Below are 14,191 nucleotides of genomic sequence, written 5' to 3'. Positions count from 1 at the left end.
GCCAGTTATTTCTGGGTGTGGTGCTGAGTATCTGAGCCCGGATTTGAACCCCAGGTCATCCCAACACTGGAGCCGGTGCTCTTACTCACTGTGCTACCTGGCCGCCCCCTCAGCATCTTTTGATAGACCTTTATCCAGGTCATACTCACCAGCTACAAACAGAAAGATTCAGCAGCAACAGGTTGGTTACTAGGCAAGAAATGAACATTTATCAATGTAGGGACTCCCTCTACCACCAGATAAACACCTACTCTGAAACTTTCCTGAAATAGCTTCCTAGGGAATCTGATCAGCTAAATATCTTGTCCATGATCATGCAGGCAGAATACAGCAGAGTCAGGAACTGAACCAAGGCCTTTCTGATGCCAAGTTTGCTCTATCCACTCTATCACATGATCTCTGATGGGCCCTTATACAAGATCTAAAGCTATGTTCCTGTCACTTGGGGATGATGGGCTTACAGAGGACAAAATGACAGTCATGTGCCCCTTCTCCTTGTATGTCAATATCCTGGGACAAAGCTCTGTTCTTAATGTGCTAGTTCTACAGACACAACAAACTAGGCTTCTTAATTTCTTCAGATTTTCAGTAGATCCATGATCTTATTCATTTAGGTATGCCCTACCAAGTGACAATTACAACTAATTCATGCAGTCTCGTTCCATGGTATTCTTGTTCAAGTCTTTACACTGATCACACAAAGAGTCCCTACGCTTCAGTGAAGATCTCCCCTCAAGGTCTTTTTCTGACCACCATGGATACTTGGGCTGGCACAATATCCCTTTCCTACAAAGCCAATTCCTCTCCAATCATATATGTCCTTGATGATATCTTTTAGGGTTAAGATTGCGCCAATAAAGTTAAAGTGGTCTTTGAGACCATTTATTCTGTAAGTCAAATTTAGTAATATAGTTCAGACTGCTTATACCTATCATAACATCTTTCAACTGCTCTTTGGGTCATTCTTCTGAAAGTATGATGTTTCATGATGTATTTACATTTTTTCCAGCAGTTTCAACTTGTTGCTCATGTATCTAAAAGACTTCATATTTAGGGTGCAAATCTGGCAAAGTACAGAGAAATTCAACGGTAGCAGGTTGGTCACTAGGTTAGAAATGAACATCTATAGATAGTCTGAAAACTAATTTCTAGTTCCTCTACCAACTTTTTCCCCACCATTCCGCCACCACCACTACAGAAGTAAGTACAGGCTACAAAAAACTGAGAGACATTTTGGATCATATTTTTTATCAGTTTCCACAGCTAAAGAACTCATACCCTAATGGCTAACTACCTAGTAAAAAGTCTGACTGCCATTAGCTAGGATAGTCTTTGGAAAGAATATTGCTGGGGCGGCTAGGTGGCGCAGTGAATAGAGCACCGGATCTGGAGTCAGGAGGATCTGGGTTCAGATCTAGCCTCAGACACTTAACACACACAAACAAAAATAGCCGTGTGACCTTGGGCAAGTCACTTAATCCCAATTGCCCTCCAAAAAGCAAAAACAAACAAAAAAACCCAACAACAACAACAACAAGAAAGAAAGAATATTGCTGTTGGTCTGAAATACATAAGCTGAGTTTGCTTCTGGGTTCCCTCCCCTTGGGGAAGATGCTCCTAGCAGTCAGTGGAAGCACTGGTTATACATAATGCCCAAAGAACCTTACTTTCTGATGGTACCATTCCATTTACAAGAGGAAAATATTTTTTTCAGGATTCATCTAGTCCTAATACATAGATGACTGCCAACTCTGCCCACCTGTAAGGCCAATGTTGACTGAAACAAGAAGCAAATGGCTTTCCATTTCTCTACTCTATCCAGTAACCTCACATTTTCTTTTGGCTTTCCAAAATGCTTTGCTAAGGTCTGTTTCCCTAACTCCAAAAAATCTCATTCCTTCAATGCTATTGATCTCAGTTGGGTGTTAGGAAAGCAAGCTAATTAAATCAATCCACATCAAACAGATGATTATTTAGGCCAAAGGCAGCTAGAGAATTTAAATTCAGGGCAGCTAGGTGGTACAGTGAATAGAGCACTGGCCCTGGAGTCAGGAGGACCTAAGTTCAAATCCAGCCTCAGACACTTACCACTTACTAGCCATGTGACCTTGGGCAAGTCACTTAACCCCAATTACCCTGCCCTCTCCCCTCCAAAAACCAAAAAAAAGGAGAGAATTTAAATTAAGCCTAATTCACTTAGTAGCTGTGTGACCCTGAGCACGTCATTTAACCCTATTTGCCTTAGTTTCTCATCTATAAAATTAGCTGGAGAAGGAAATGGCAAATCACTCCAGTATCACCAAGAAAACCTCAAACAGGGTCGAGAAGAGTTAGACATGTCTGAAATCACTGAACAACAACATTTAAGCAAACAATGGTCAACTTTTTTTGCATCCACAGTCTAGTGGAGCCTATGGAACGCTTCTCAGGATAGCGTTTTTAAATGAATAAAATAAAATAGGACTACAAATGAAATCAATCATATTGAAACACAATGATAAAAATATATATTTTTTAAAAACAGCTTCACATTAATACACTGTTGGTGGAATTGTGAACTAATCCATCTATTTTGGAGAGCAATCTAGAATTATAAAACTGTGTATACCCTTTGGCCTAGCAATACTACTACTGGAAAAGAACCTATATGTTCGAAAGTATTTAAAGCAGCTCTCTTTGTGGTGGCAAAGAACTGGAAATTGAGAGGATGACTGTCAGTTGAGAAATGGCTAAGTAAGGTGTGATATATGATTGTGATGCAATACTACAGTGCTCTAAGAAATGATGAGCAGGTTGATTTTAGAAAAACATGGAAAGGTTTGCATGAAATAATGAGAGTGAAATGAGCAGAACCAAGATAATGTATATAGGAAGAGTAAGAAGAATAACTGTGAATGACTAAGCTATTCTAAGTAATATGAACATTCAAACCAACTATGAAGGACTTGTGAAGGAAAATGTTATCTACCTCCAGAGAAAGAATTGATATATGGAAGTATGTATTGTACAGTTCCACATTTGTAGTAACCCCCCCATTTTGTGAACATCCCCCATCTCTCCCCATCATAGGAGAGCTGAGAGCTGCCTAGGAAACCTGCCCAAAACCTGCTACATGAAGCCCCTAGCCGCCTCAAACCCCCCCCCCCCTTCTGTTCAGTTCTCGAAATGGATTTGGGAACTTTCCAGTTGGGCAACAATCATTAAGCAATGCTAACATTTATGTTGTGGCTTTTATCTATATAAACCCTGAGATGTATATGCTTGGGGCTGCCTGATTTGGGTGCATGACCCCTGGCAGTCCCTGGATTAATTATGCTTCACAATAAAAACTCCATTTAAATTGATTAATAGTCTCCCTCACTGTCATTCCATTACAACACATATATATCTATGTATCAAATATTGGACTTCTCTAATGAATGGTTGGGAAGGAGGGAGGAAGAAAATTCGGAACTCAAAAAACAAAACAAAGCAAAAAACAACTTCACAGACTCCATGGAGGTTAAGAGCTCCTGAGCTTGACACTCTCTATAATTCTATGAAATCACTGTAGTCACAAATAATGTTAATATGACCTTGCTGGCCATCTTTCACACATATCTTCCATTCTATTCACAACCACAGAGGAGAAGGAAGGGAAAATCTCTCTTACATATTCAGGGGAATGAGTGGCACCTGAGTAAAAAAGAAGTGGATGATTGATGCTGCAAAACTAGAGAAAAGGAGCCTATTCCTCTAAGTGGGTAAAGTCCAGGTTCATACACAAATAAAGGAAAAAGAATAACTCACTCAAAATCTTTTGGGCTTCTCTAAGGCCTTAGACACAGAAACATTCTAATTTCTATGGATTCAACAGCATCTTGAAAATGTTTGTCATTTAATATTAACACCAGGGCAAGGAAGTTGACTGTACTGCAATGATAGAGCTGTTGGTTTCAAGAACACCCTCATTTACTAAGCTATACAGAACAGAACAAGAAAACTAAGTGGTTTAGATTTAGATGTTACAGTATCTTTTCCAGACCATGAAAATGCTTGAGTTCCAGTCTATGCTCCACTACTTACTAGTTCTGTGACCTTGGGCAAGTCATATCTCTGCACCTAAATTTCTTTATCTGACTACTTAACAAGGTTTCCATGAAGACTGAATTAGATAACAGAATTGCAAGTGCTTTGTAATCCTGAAAGTACTAATACTTGGATACTTAAAGAACGTCCCATTTTGGGGGTTGTTACTCTTACCCTGATAGTTCACTGGAATGGTGCCAGTAAAATTCAATAGATCTTTCTGAGAATTGTCTTTGAAAACTAAAAAAAGAAAACACAAAATTAAAAGCAGAAAATCCACAATAAAATAAGTACAAATTATCTGAAGAGTATGGTCTAGGAGTCAATTAACTTGTGGACAAGGGAACTAGTAGATATCATTCACCTAAACCAGAAGTCCAAATTACAGGTGGTAAACTAGTCAAATGCATGAGAATTTAATACTGTCAGCCAAATTCCAGCATAGTGTAGAGGGAGAACTAGAACAGGGTCATATTATCACACACTATGGTCTCTCCAAGGGCCTCATACCATAAACAAATAATTCAATCCAAAATTGTGTGGCAAATGCCTGATAGTCACATATTACTCAAACTGATGACCCTCAAAATTAGTCTTATTGTCTGTCAGTGATGAAGTCTTTTAAAATGGCCCTCTATTCCAAGGTAACTCTGGTTTCCTTTTTGCTTTTCCAAGAGCTTTTGGGGATCAAAGTTGATTATTTGAAAAGCTTAAGTCTATTGGTTCTTCCTGGTCCACATATATGTCTTTTGCTTCTGGTTAATACACAATAAAGCCTTCTTATAACAATCCTATCTCGGAGTAATTATCATGAAACTGTCTTAAATGAAGTACTTTGGTTATTTTAATAACTAAACCATTTGCCTGGGGTCAATTATGGGCCCATTTCAATGAATTCTGCTCTAGAGAGAATAAGACTTTTTCAGTATTGTATAAGTTATTAAGAAGCAGGGCATGGTGCGCTTCACTGAATTCTTCTCTTGTAGCTAGCCTACTTTTCTTACATGTATATAAATTATTTTCTTACACGTAAATAAAGTATTTTAATATCTTCCCTGTTATTTAACTTTGTAAATATTATACAATACACTGAGAAATATACAGAAGCTATAGAACTATATATGAAACTATAAAACTGTAGGATAAACATATGCAAAATTGTAAATTCTTTTAGGTGATACTGAATAATTTAAACAATGAAAAGAATCTAATTTTGATCAGGAAACAATAACTCTATGTAAATTGTTGGGGTTGCTTAGATCTTAATCAGAGGGAACCCTTAATAATCAGTATGAGATGACAGAGAAATATCTGGAATGAATGAGGAAAGGAAGTTGATATGACACATATTACTGTAATACCACTATAAAGATAAATAAAAATGCTTAACTTGAATACATGAACAGGTAAATATATTAATGAAAACATATGCTGCTATTCATAAATGTCATTTCAGGGACAAAAAGAGAATTTTAAAGAGGAAATAGGAAGTTGGAAATTTTGCAGTAAACATTTTAACCAAGCAGGATGATGTTCTACAAGATTTATTATCAATCAAGTCAAGGAGAATTTATTAAACATTTTCTATATGCCAGAAACTGTGCCAAGTGATGATAATACAAAGACAGACAAAAATAGTCCTTGCCCTCTCAAAGAGTCACATTTTAATGCTGGAGATAACATGTAAACAATCAGATATATACAAGATATATACCAGGTAAATTAGAAGTAATCTGTAAAGAAAGACATTAGTATTAGGGAGATCAGGAAAGACTCCTTGAAGAAGGCTGGATTATAAGGATCATCTGATGGAAGCCAGTGAAACCAGGAGGCAGCGTAAGGAGGGAGAACATTACCAGCACAGGTGGCAGCCAGTGAAAATGTCCAGATTGGGAAATGGAGTGCTTTGTGTAAAAACTACCATGGAGGCCAATATCACTGGAATCATAGAGCACAAGGAGGGGAGTAAAGTGTAATAAGGTTAAAAAAGCCAGAAAAGGGACAGGTTATGAAAGGCTTTAAAAATCAAATGGATGATTTTATATTTGATCCTGGTGGTAAAATGAAGGTGATGACATGGTCAGATCTAAACTTTCAGAAGATGACTTTTGCACTGAGTGGAGAATGGACTTGAGTGGGGAGAGACTAGAAGCAGGCAGAACCACCAGCAGACTACTGCAACAGTACAAGCTGAAGGTGATGAGGGCCTGCACCAGGGTGGCTGGTGTCCAAAGCGTGAAGGGGCATATTCAAAGACGCTGTGAAGGCAGAATAGATAGGACCTGACAACAAATTAGATCTGGAGGTGAGTGAGAGTAGCAAGTTGAGGATAACACTTAGACTATGAGCCAGGGTGACTGAGAAGATGTTGGTGCATTATTATTATTGTATCCAAACCAAAATTCAAGTCTGGAGCATGATTTAAGCGAGTAAGAGCACTGGCTCCAGCGTCAGGATGACCTGGGGATCAAATCTGGGCTCAGATACTTAGCACCACACCCAGAAATACTGGCCGTGTAACCTTGAGCAAGTTACTTAACCCTGATTGCTTAAAAAAAAAAAAACCTTGGTGTGGAGATGAATTAAGGTTAAAGTGAAGCAATAAAGCTTCACTCTGAAAATAGAATTTATTCCAGGAAATTCTTATGTGGAATAAACAGCAACACTGGTTTCAGGGGTTCCATCTACTTTAATTAGTACTACATGTACAAGAGCTACAAACACAAGTGAAAAACGAACATGCATTTGAAAATTAGGCAGTATTTCTGACAGCATCTTCATGGTGTCTGAATCAGTTATCTTTTTGGTATCCCCACAAGCAAAAAAAATATTCAAATAAATTTAAATAATTCAATTCAACAAACATTAAATACTTAATATGTGCAAGGAACTATGCTGAGCACTGGGGATACAAGAAGAAAAATCTTCATTTCTGCCCTTAAGGAGCTTATACTCCAACAGGGGAGCAAGACATGCATGATGAAAGTTAAGATTAATCAAAGCAAAGGAATCTAGTCAAAGTGCTCCAGGAAATATGAGAGACCAATTACTTTCAGGGAGAAGAAGATTTCATGAAAGAGGTGACACCTAAGCTGAGCCTTGAAAGTTTCCACAGGAAGCCAGGATTTGGCAGGAGTGTATACATTCCAAGCAAAAGGCATAATACATTACTGAAATGCCACACTATACGGTCAAGCCCGTAGAGCAGGAAATGAAATCAAAATGGCCAGGAGAGACTAGTTGAACAGGGAAGGATGGAGAAACAATAGGAGAGCCAGCAAAGAGAACAGACTTAGGAGCATGAGGCAAAGATGGAAAGAGAGGAGATTGTGATCAGAACATTTATTCACAAACCTGTTCTTAAATAATCCAAAATGTGATTAAAAAAAACCAAAATGTTAGTAGCAAGCATGGCTAATAACATGAATTGTGTTAACTTGTTTCCTTAAAAACCATAGGACACAAAAAGTCAAAATGAAAAGAGAAAAAAAGAAAAATTATATTGAATTCAAGAGTCTCTAAAATCAACACTCAGAAAGGCACAAAAAAAAGGGCTATGATTCTTACCATAAGTGTCCATGGAGAATCTGAAATTTGGATAGGACATATTTAAATTCGTTAATTCTTCCACTGTTAGATCCCTGAATTTGTACTGAAAAGAAAGAAAAATTACAGCCCCAAGTCAGAAAGAAATTATAACCAAGACTGTTATTCTCAACCAAAATTAAGGATGCAGAGGCCAGATACTTCACTAGTTGGGTGCTCCACAGTTGTCTATAGGGTGTCTATACAGCAGGGGTGGGTTTGGTGTTAGGGAAAAAAATGAATTCAGATTTGGTTGCATTGAATCTATGATACCTATATGCCGATGTACTGGGTAAGCTTCTGAGGTAATTTTTAGACTCTCTATCACATATAGATTTTCTTTTTTCATTCTATCTTCTTCATCCTTTCCTTTTATTTAAATTTCTTTTTCTTCAACTGCTGAGGCTCATTTTCCTTATTTATTAAAATGGTGATATGCCTTACTTACCTACCTTGCAAGATGGCCATAAAGATCAAATAAAATGACAAATATGAAAGGATAAACTGTGAAATGTTAGGTAGGTCTAAGAGATTAATATTATAGTGTAGGAAAGACCAACACCGACCTAACAAAAAGTAGAATGAACAGACCACAAACTTAGATGAAACACACAAATAACTAAAAGTATAAAAATTTTTTTTCATCCAGATTACTACAGTACCTCCTCAATGAAATTCATGGCCACTCAAAATGGATTAATCTAACAATTTACACGGGAAAAAAAAATGGATGAGAATGTTTATTGTCCAGGCTTTAACAAGCAGCTAGATAAGCAAAACACAATGGTGTATTTATCTTAGATAGGCACTACAGATTGCTAGTGAGCTATTTCAACATCTGAAGAGGAGGAAGAGAATGGGCTGAAATGCTTCTAGAAATTGCAGCATTTTTAATAATCCCCAAATACTTCCTATTAGAAAATATTTTTTCCAATACCAATGTCCTGACAACACTGTTATAGATACAAATCATTAAACACTACAATCTCCCAGAACTTAAAACTGTTGGTGACAAAAGGAGGCAACAGAGAGATTGGTGATAGTATTAAGTGGGCTACAGAATAATACCCATGATGGCCTGATATAAAAAGTTGGCTAAAAGATATCATGCAAGAAATGTATGACTGGAAAAGCAGTTCAGTCAGTCATGCACTAAGAGCAAAGGGTCACAGACTGAGTGCTACACTGGTAATCAAAAGAATGTTAAAAACCTACAGGAGAATTGCTAAAATGTTGGATATATCTAAAGGACTTGTGAGAGGATGTAGCCAGGAATTGTACAGGATACAAAGACACATAGGGGTTGAAATATGCTGCAGCAAATAACCAAAACAGTGAAATCACAAACCTATAAAAGTAACTACACAAAAGCAAGGTTTGGATGAATTTTCTTAGCTGGTATACGCCTGTATCTAAGCCAATTGTGGAATATTTCTTAGAGGAGATGGATTTGGAGTTTACCTTGGAAAGATAAAATCATTATCAAGTGCATAGATAGAGTAGTATTTCTGTCACAGCCAAGAGACCAGATACCAGGTTTCCCTTCTAGAAGAAAAGGCAAACAGGCTCTAGGAATGCCTGTTGCCCAGGTTATGCAGGAAAGTGTCCCAAAAAAATAGAAGGGCTTCCCTGTGAAAATAAAGAATCAAAAGGATGTGAAAAGATAGACACAGGGTCTCCTGGGTGAAGCTGGAGGGTAAAAAGAATATGATGATGAGGAAGAAGGAAAGAGACACCAGTAAACACTTGGAGTGAAGCAGTAAGTATGAAGAGGGGGATCGGAACCTTCAGAGGATAAAGCAGTTGCTTATCTTCCAGTGAAGGACAATGTGGATCCACAGGAAAGGGAGATAAAGGTCAGAAGTAGTGATAAATGGCTCTTTGCTAAAGAGTACTAAGGAAGCTATTTGTTGACCAGATAACAATAGAGAGGTATGCTCTCTTCCCGAGTCATAAATTTAGGACATGACAAAGAATCTCCTAAAACTTGTCAAACCAGATGACAACAACACGGACACAAGTTAAACTGCCTGAGCAATCCTGAAAGCACTTCTAGATTATAGGCTTGGCCAAGAAATGAAAGACCAAAGGAGTAGCATGCTTTTATCTCTGCTGCTGATCAAAAAGAGGGGCAACAGAAAAAGGTAGATTTGGAAAGGGAGCAGCTGGTCAAGGAGATACTATCTAAAAAGGCGACTTGAATTTCTGGACCAAGGTTATATATGAATGACATGTTCTGGTCAGAGAGGTAGAATGTGCCTCTCAGCTTCAGCCCAGGGCCTTCTAAGCACCCTGAATCAGCTGGAGTTATCTTCTGTGAGGCAAAATTTCCTCAGTGCTCTGCTCCAGCCCCAAACCAGGCACCTCTGTCCTTGCCATTGGACCTTTTCCCTCTCCAGAAGTTAACTCCCACCAGAACTCCATCCACTCAGCCTTTCTTCAGTCTACTTCCTGATTGGATTCACCTGGGTCACACCTCCAAAAACTGCAGCCTGTTGGAAGGCAAGCCTAGAATACAATATCACTACCTGCCAGCCGACTGGGCCTTGCCAAAGGAACTTGAAGAGTCTAGTCTGCTACCCTTTTCATGAGACCTGTTTCCAATCTTGAACTCTAATAACTTGGACTGCTTAGACTCATTCCTCAATGGTTGGCACCCTTCCATCCCTTTATACCCTTCACATACTAGTGATTCTGAGCCTCTAGCTGCTGTGTACATACCCTGCTCCTCACCCCACCTCCCCATTCTTATCCCCCTCAGCATCTTCTTCCAGATCTGCCCACTCCTTTCCACTGTTTTTTAGAATGCCTGCTCCATAACTGACTTGCTTCCATTTTGAACTCTTCTTCTCACTCTTCCCATCATCTAGAACTCACTGAGATACAGCTCCCTTTTCAATATTGGTTGCATTTTCAATCATACCAACGTCAGAGAATCAGAATACTTCTTGTTTTCCACTGACACTTCCAGACTCTCCCTCTGCAGCTATCACTCTGCAACTTCTTCTCCTTTGAGGTTCATGCTATCCAAATTTAACACCCTATCCAGATTCTGCTGGCTTATCTCTATCTACACCCATGGTATTCCCCTCTATTCTTCAATAAATTCAATATCTGGCTTAGTATTTCCACCACAATTCCTCCTCTCATGCTGTGGAACTTCAAGGTACATACTGATGTTCCCTCACTGTCTTAACCCCAAAGCCCTCTACCCCTCAATTCTTTTCCAGGCTATCATCTATACACCTGCTACCTTCCTGTCCTTTCCCTGTCTCAATACCTTGGTGACCCAGTTCTACTCTACACTATCTTTAACACTCAAATTCCTTGCCAGTCCATCCTATTTCAATTATATCTTGCCAACCCCAACCCTACCATCTGTTTCTTATCTTTTATTCAGATGCTGTTAAATAGGGCTGGGAGGATATCACAAACTGTGATGACTGGTTCCACTACAAATCTATATTACATAATCTCAACTGGTTGTTGTTTAGTCATATTTCAGTCGTATCCAATTCTTCATGACCCCATTTTGGAGTTTTCTTGGCAAAGATACTGGAATGATTTGCCATTTTCTTCTTCAGATCATTTTACAGAGAAGGACTTGGGGCAAACTGGGTTAAGTGACTTGCCCAGGGTCACACAGCGAGGTAGTGTCTGAGACTGGATTTGAACTCATGAAGATGAGTCTTTCTGATTCCAAACCCAGTGTTCTATCCACTGCATCATCTACCTGTCCTTGACCATACAATACTCAATCAACTGGACCATACATAAACCAATTCTTTTACATCTTCATAACTGATTCACTTTCCCACTCAAAACATCAGCTATTTCAAGCCTTTTCTTTTATATTGCCTCAAAAGACTCCCATGGCATCTCCTAATCCTACCCTCTCCATTCACCCTACTTCATACTTCACTGAAAAAAGTTAAAGCCATTCATCTAGAGCTCCCCCTTCTTGTCCTCTTCTTACAATACTCAGACATCTAACCTCCACTATTTGTCCTTCATCCTTGCATAAAATTAAGAGGGAGCCTTTCAGGGCATCTAGGTGCCCACAGCACCGGCCCTGGAGTCAGGAGGACCTGAGTTCAAATTTAGCCTCACTTAACACTTACTAGCTGTGTGACCTTGGGCAAATCACTTAACCCCAACTGCCTTGCCCTCCTCATCCAAAAAGATCCCCCCCCCAAAAAAAAAGAGGTGGCCTTTCTCCCGCCAAGGTAAACCTCTCTATGTGTATTCTTGATCCCATCACCTTCCATATTCTCAGGCAATTTCCTTATATATTATCCACACTCTAATCTTCAATCTATCTACTGGCTCCTTCTCTGCTTTTTAAAACATGCTTGTGTCTCCTCATCTTTAATAAACCCTTACTTGCTCCAATCATCTGGACTTCTATAGTTCTCCTCCCCTTCTCAGCTAAACTCCTGGAAAGCCATCTCCACTCAAAGCCTCCACTTGCTTCTTTTTAAAAAAAAATGATTATTCTAGGTTTTCTTTTTTATTTTTTTTTTCAGGTAACAGAATTATTTTCTTTCCTTTCCACCTCCTACTTGTCTGACTGCTCTTTCTTAGTCTTCTTTGTTGGGTCTTTATCCGGGTCTCATCTGTTAATTGTGTCCCTCAAGGCACTATCCTACATTGAAATAATAACTACCACTCCCTTTTCTATACTATTTCACTTGAGGTCATCAGTTCCTAAAGATTCAACTATCATCTCTATGTAGATGATTCTCGGATCTATGGATCCAGCACTAACCTCTCTCCTGAACTCCAGTCTTTCATCTCCAATTGCCTTTGGAAATCTAAAACTGGATATCCCATAGGCATAATAAACTCAACCTGTCCAAAACTGAACTCCTCATCTTTCACCACAAACTCTTAATGTGGCCTACGACTGATTTAATTTATTTGGCTTCACTGTTATACTGTTCACTCAGTTATTAATCTTCTAAAATTTCTAGATACTTTTACACTTGTAGGGACGAGGATGGTTTTTTGAACCATGCTAGGATTTTACCCTAACATTTATTTCATTATTCTAGACTTTGGTTCCTGATTCTCTCTAACTTATTAACTATTCTTTCTCGATTATCCTTCTGGAAGGTCCCAAACCCTTTATCCAGCTCCTCCTAGGGCTTCCATTTTGTGGAAGGGCTCAAAATCAACCTTCATTCAGCCTGATTCCCATCTTCTGGATTTTAAAACCATGGCACCTCCCCAGATACCTTAATCTTTCCCTCCTTTTACTGTGTTATGTTCCCCTGTTAGACTGTAAGCTCCTAGTGGACAGGGACTGGCTTTCCTATTGCTGGCACTTCTATTGACAAGAGTTCAGTCCAGTGCCTGCTACATATTAAAGACTTAACAAATTCTTCTTTCTCCCCTTCCTTCCCTCTTCCTAATTTTCCTATGATTGTTGAGGTCACCCACGATCACAACTTGGGTGATCTCTTCCATTCTTCACCATCACCTCCATATCCAATCTGTCACCACCCTCCTTAATTTTACCTTTATTACATCTCATATATATTTATAATGTATATATACATAATATATAAATATGATCTATACATTAATATATATGATCTATGTATAAATATACGATCTATATATAAATATATATAACATACATGTGTTTATGTATGTGTGTATTCTCTTCTGACACTGCCCCCACTCTGGGCAGGTTCCTGACGCCTCTCGACCAGCCCCACGCGCTGGATTTCTGCCAGCGGGTCTTGCTCCCCCAAGTCTCGGCCACCTCCAGGTTATTAACCTCAAGTCGTCACGCCCCTTATCCCCAGCAAACTCCAAGACAAAACATAAAACTCTCTTTGGCTTTTCACGCCCCTTCCAGACTTCTCACACTCGACACCCTCCTCCTGCGGCGAGGCACTGACCGTCCCCCCCATGCCGCCTGTGGCCTCCGAGTCTCCGCTGAAGTCCGGCCTCGTGCAGGGAGCCGGATTCCCTACCCGACGCCGGCTGAGCCTCTCCGGTTATTCTGCATGGACCCAGTCCGTACCCGGGCGCTGCACGGAGCTTCCCTCATCGGACAAGGGGCTCCCGGGGAGCAGGGACTAAGGGGGGGAGGGGACTTCGCTGGGTACGACTTCCTTTAAGATGTCCCGCTACTTGGGTTTACTCAGCCAGTACTCACACACTTAAATGCTGGAACACCAGCCGGCACATAGTATGACTTGACATGTGCTTGCCGATTCACTGTGCTCGTTTAAGGAAGTTCCACGGGTGGGACGTGACAGGGACGTAAAACAGCATTAAAAAGGGCTAGCTTTTGGATGGCCTGGGCTCGAACTCGCCGAGCTTGGCCGAACTGCTCAGAGCCTCAGTGTTCCCCTCCCTAAACAAAGGGGGCTGGGCCCGAGACTTCTACCTGCCTCCCTTCCCTCCCCCCCCCCCCCCCCCCAGCTCCAATCCACGACCCCCCCCAATGCAGGCTCCAGCACCGAGGAAGGCGGCCCCTAGCCTCGGTCTCCGCCCCCGCCCCGGCGTCTCCGCCCACCCGGCT

The 14,191-nt window shown here is 40.1% G+C and overlaps 1 protein-coding gene across 4 annotated transcripts in view; it reads right to left on the bottom strand.

The window, feature by feature from the left end:
* UEVLD (UEV and lactate/malate dehyrogenase domains) overlaps nucleotides 1–14,191 on the bottom strand; it is a 69,695-nt gene that overhangs the window by 55,252 nt on the left and 252 nt on the right. Inside the window, exons 1-3 of one of the 4 annotated variants that reach the window (XM_069072972.1) lie at nucleotides 13,825–14,035; nucleotides 7,636–7,720; nucleotides 4,243–4,308 (exon numbers count right to left, since the gene is read on the bottom strand). In XM_069072972.1, coding sequence (XP_068929073.1) covers nucleotides 4,243–4,308; nucleotides 7,636–7,720; nucleotides 13,825–13,869 — 196 coding nt within the window. In that variant the 5' untranslated portion in view covers nucleotides 13,870–14,035. Of the gene's footprint in view, nucleotides 1–4,242; nucleotides 4,315–7,635; nucleotides 7,721–13,562; nucleotides 13,743–13,824; nucleotides 14,036–14,191 lie in introns of those variants that run through there. The other 3 variants (XM_069072991.1, XM_069072980.1, XM_069072999.1) reach the window with 3 other exon arrangements.

This window comes from Petaurus breviceps, unplaced genomic scaffold (assembly GCF_028583685.1).
Source record: "Petaurus breviceps papuanus isolate PSGF00001 unplaced genomic scaffold, PetGlider_PUasm1.0 140, whole genome shotgun sequence".
In the NCBI taxonomy this organism is placed as follows: Eukaryota; Metazoa; Chordata; class Mammalia; order Diprotodontia; family Petauridae; genus Petaurus; species Petaurus breviceps.
Note: the sequence above shows the minus strand (reverse complement) of the source record. Positions and strands in the feature narration are given on the sequence as shown.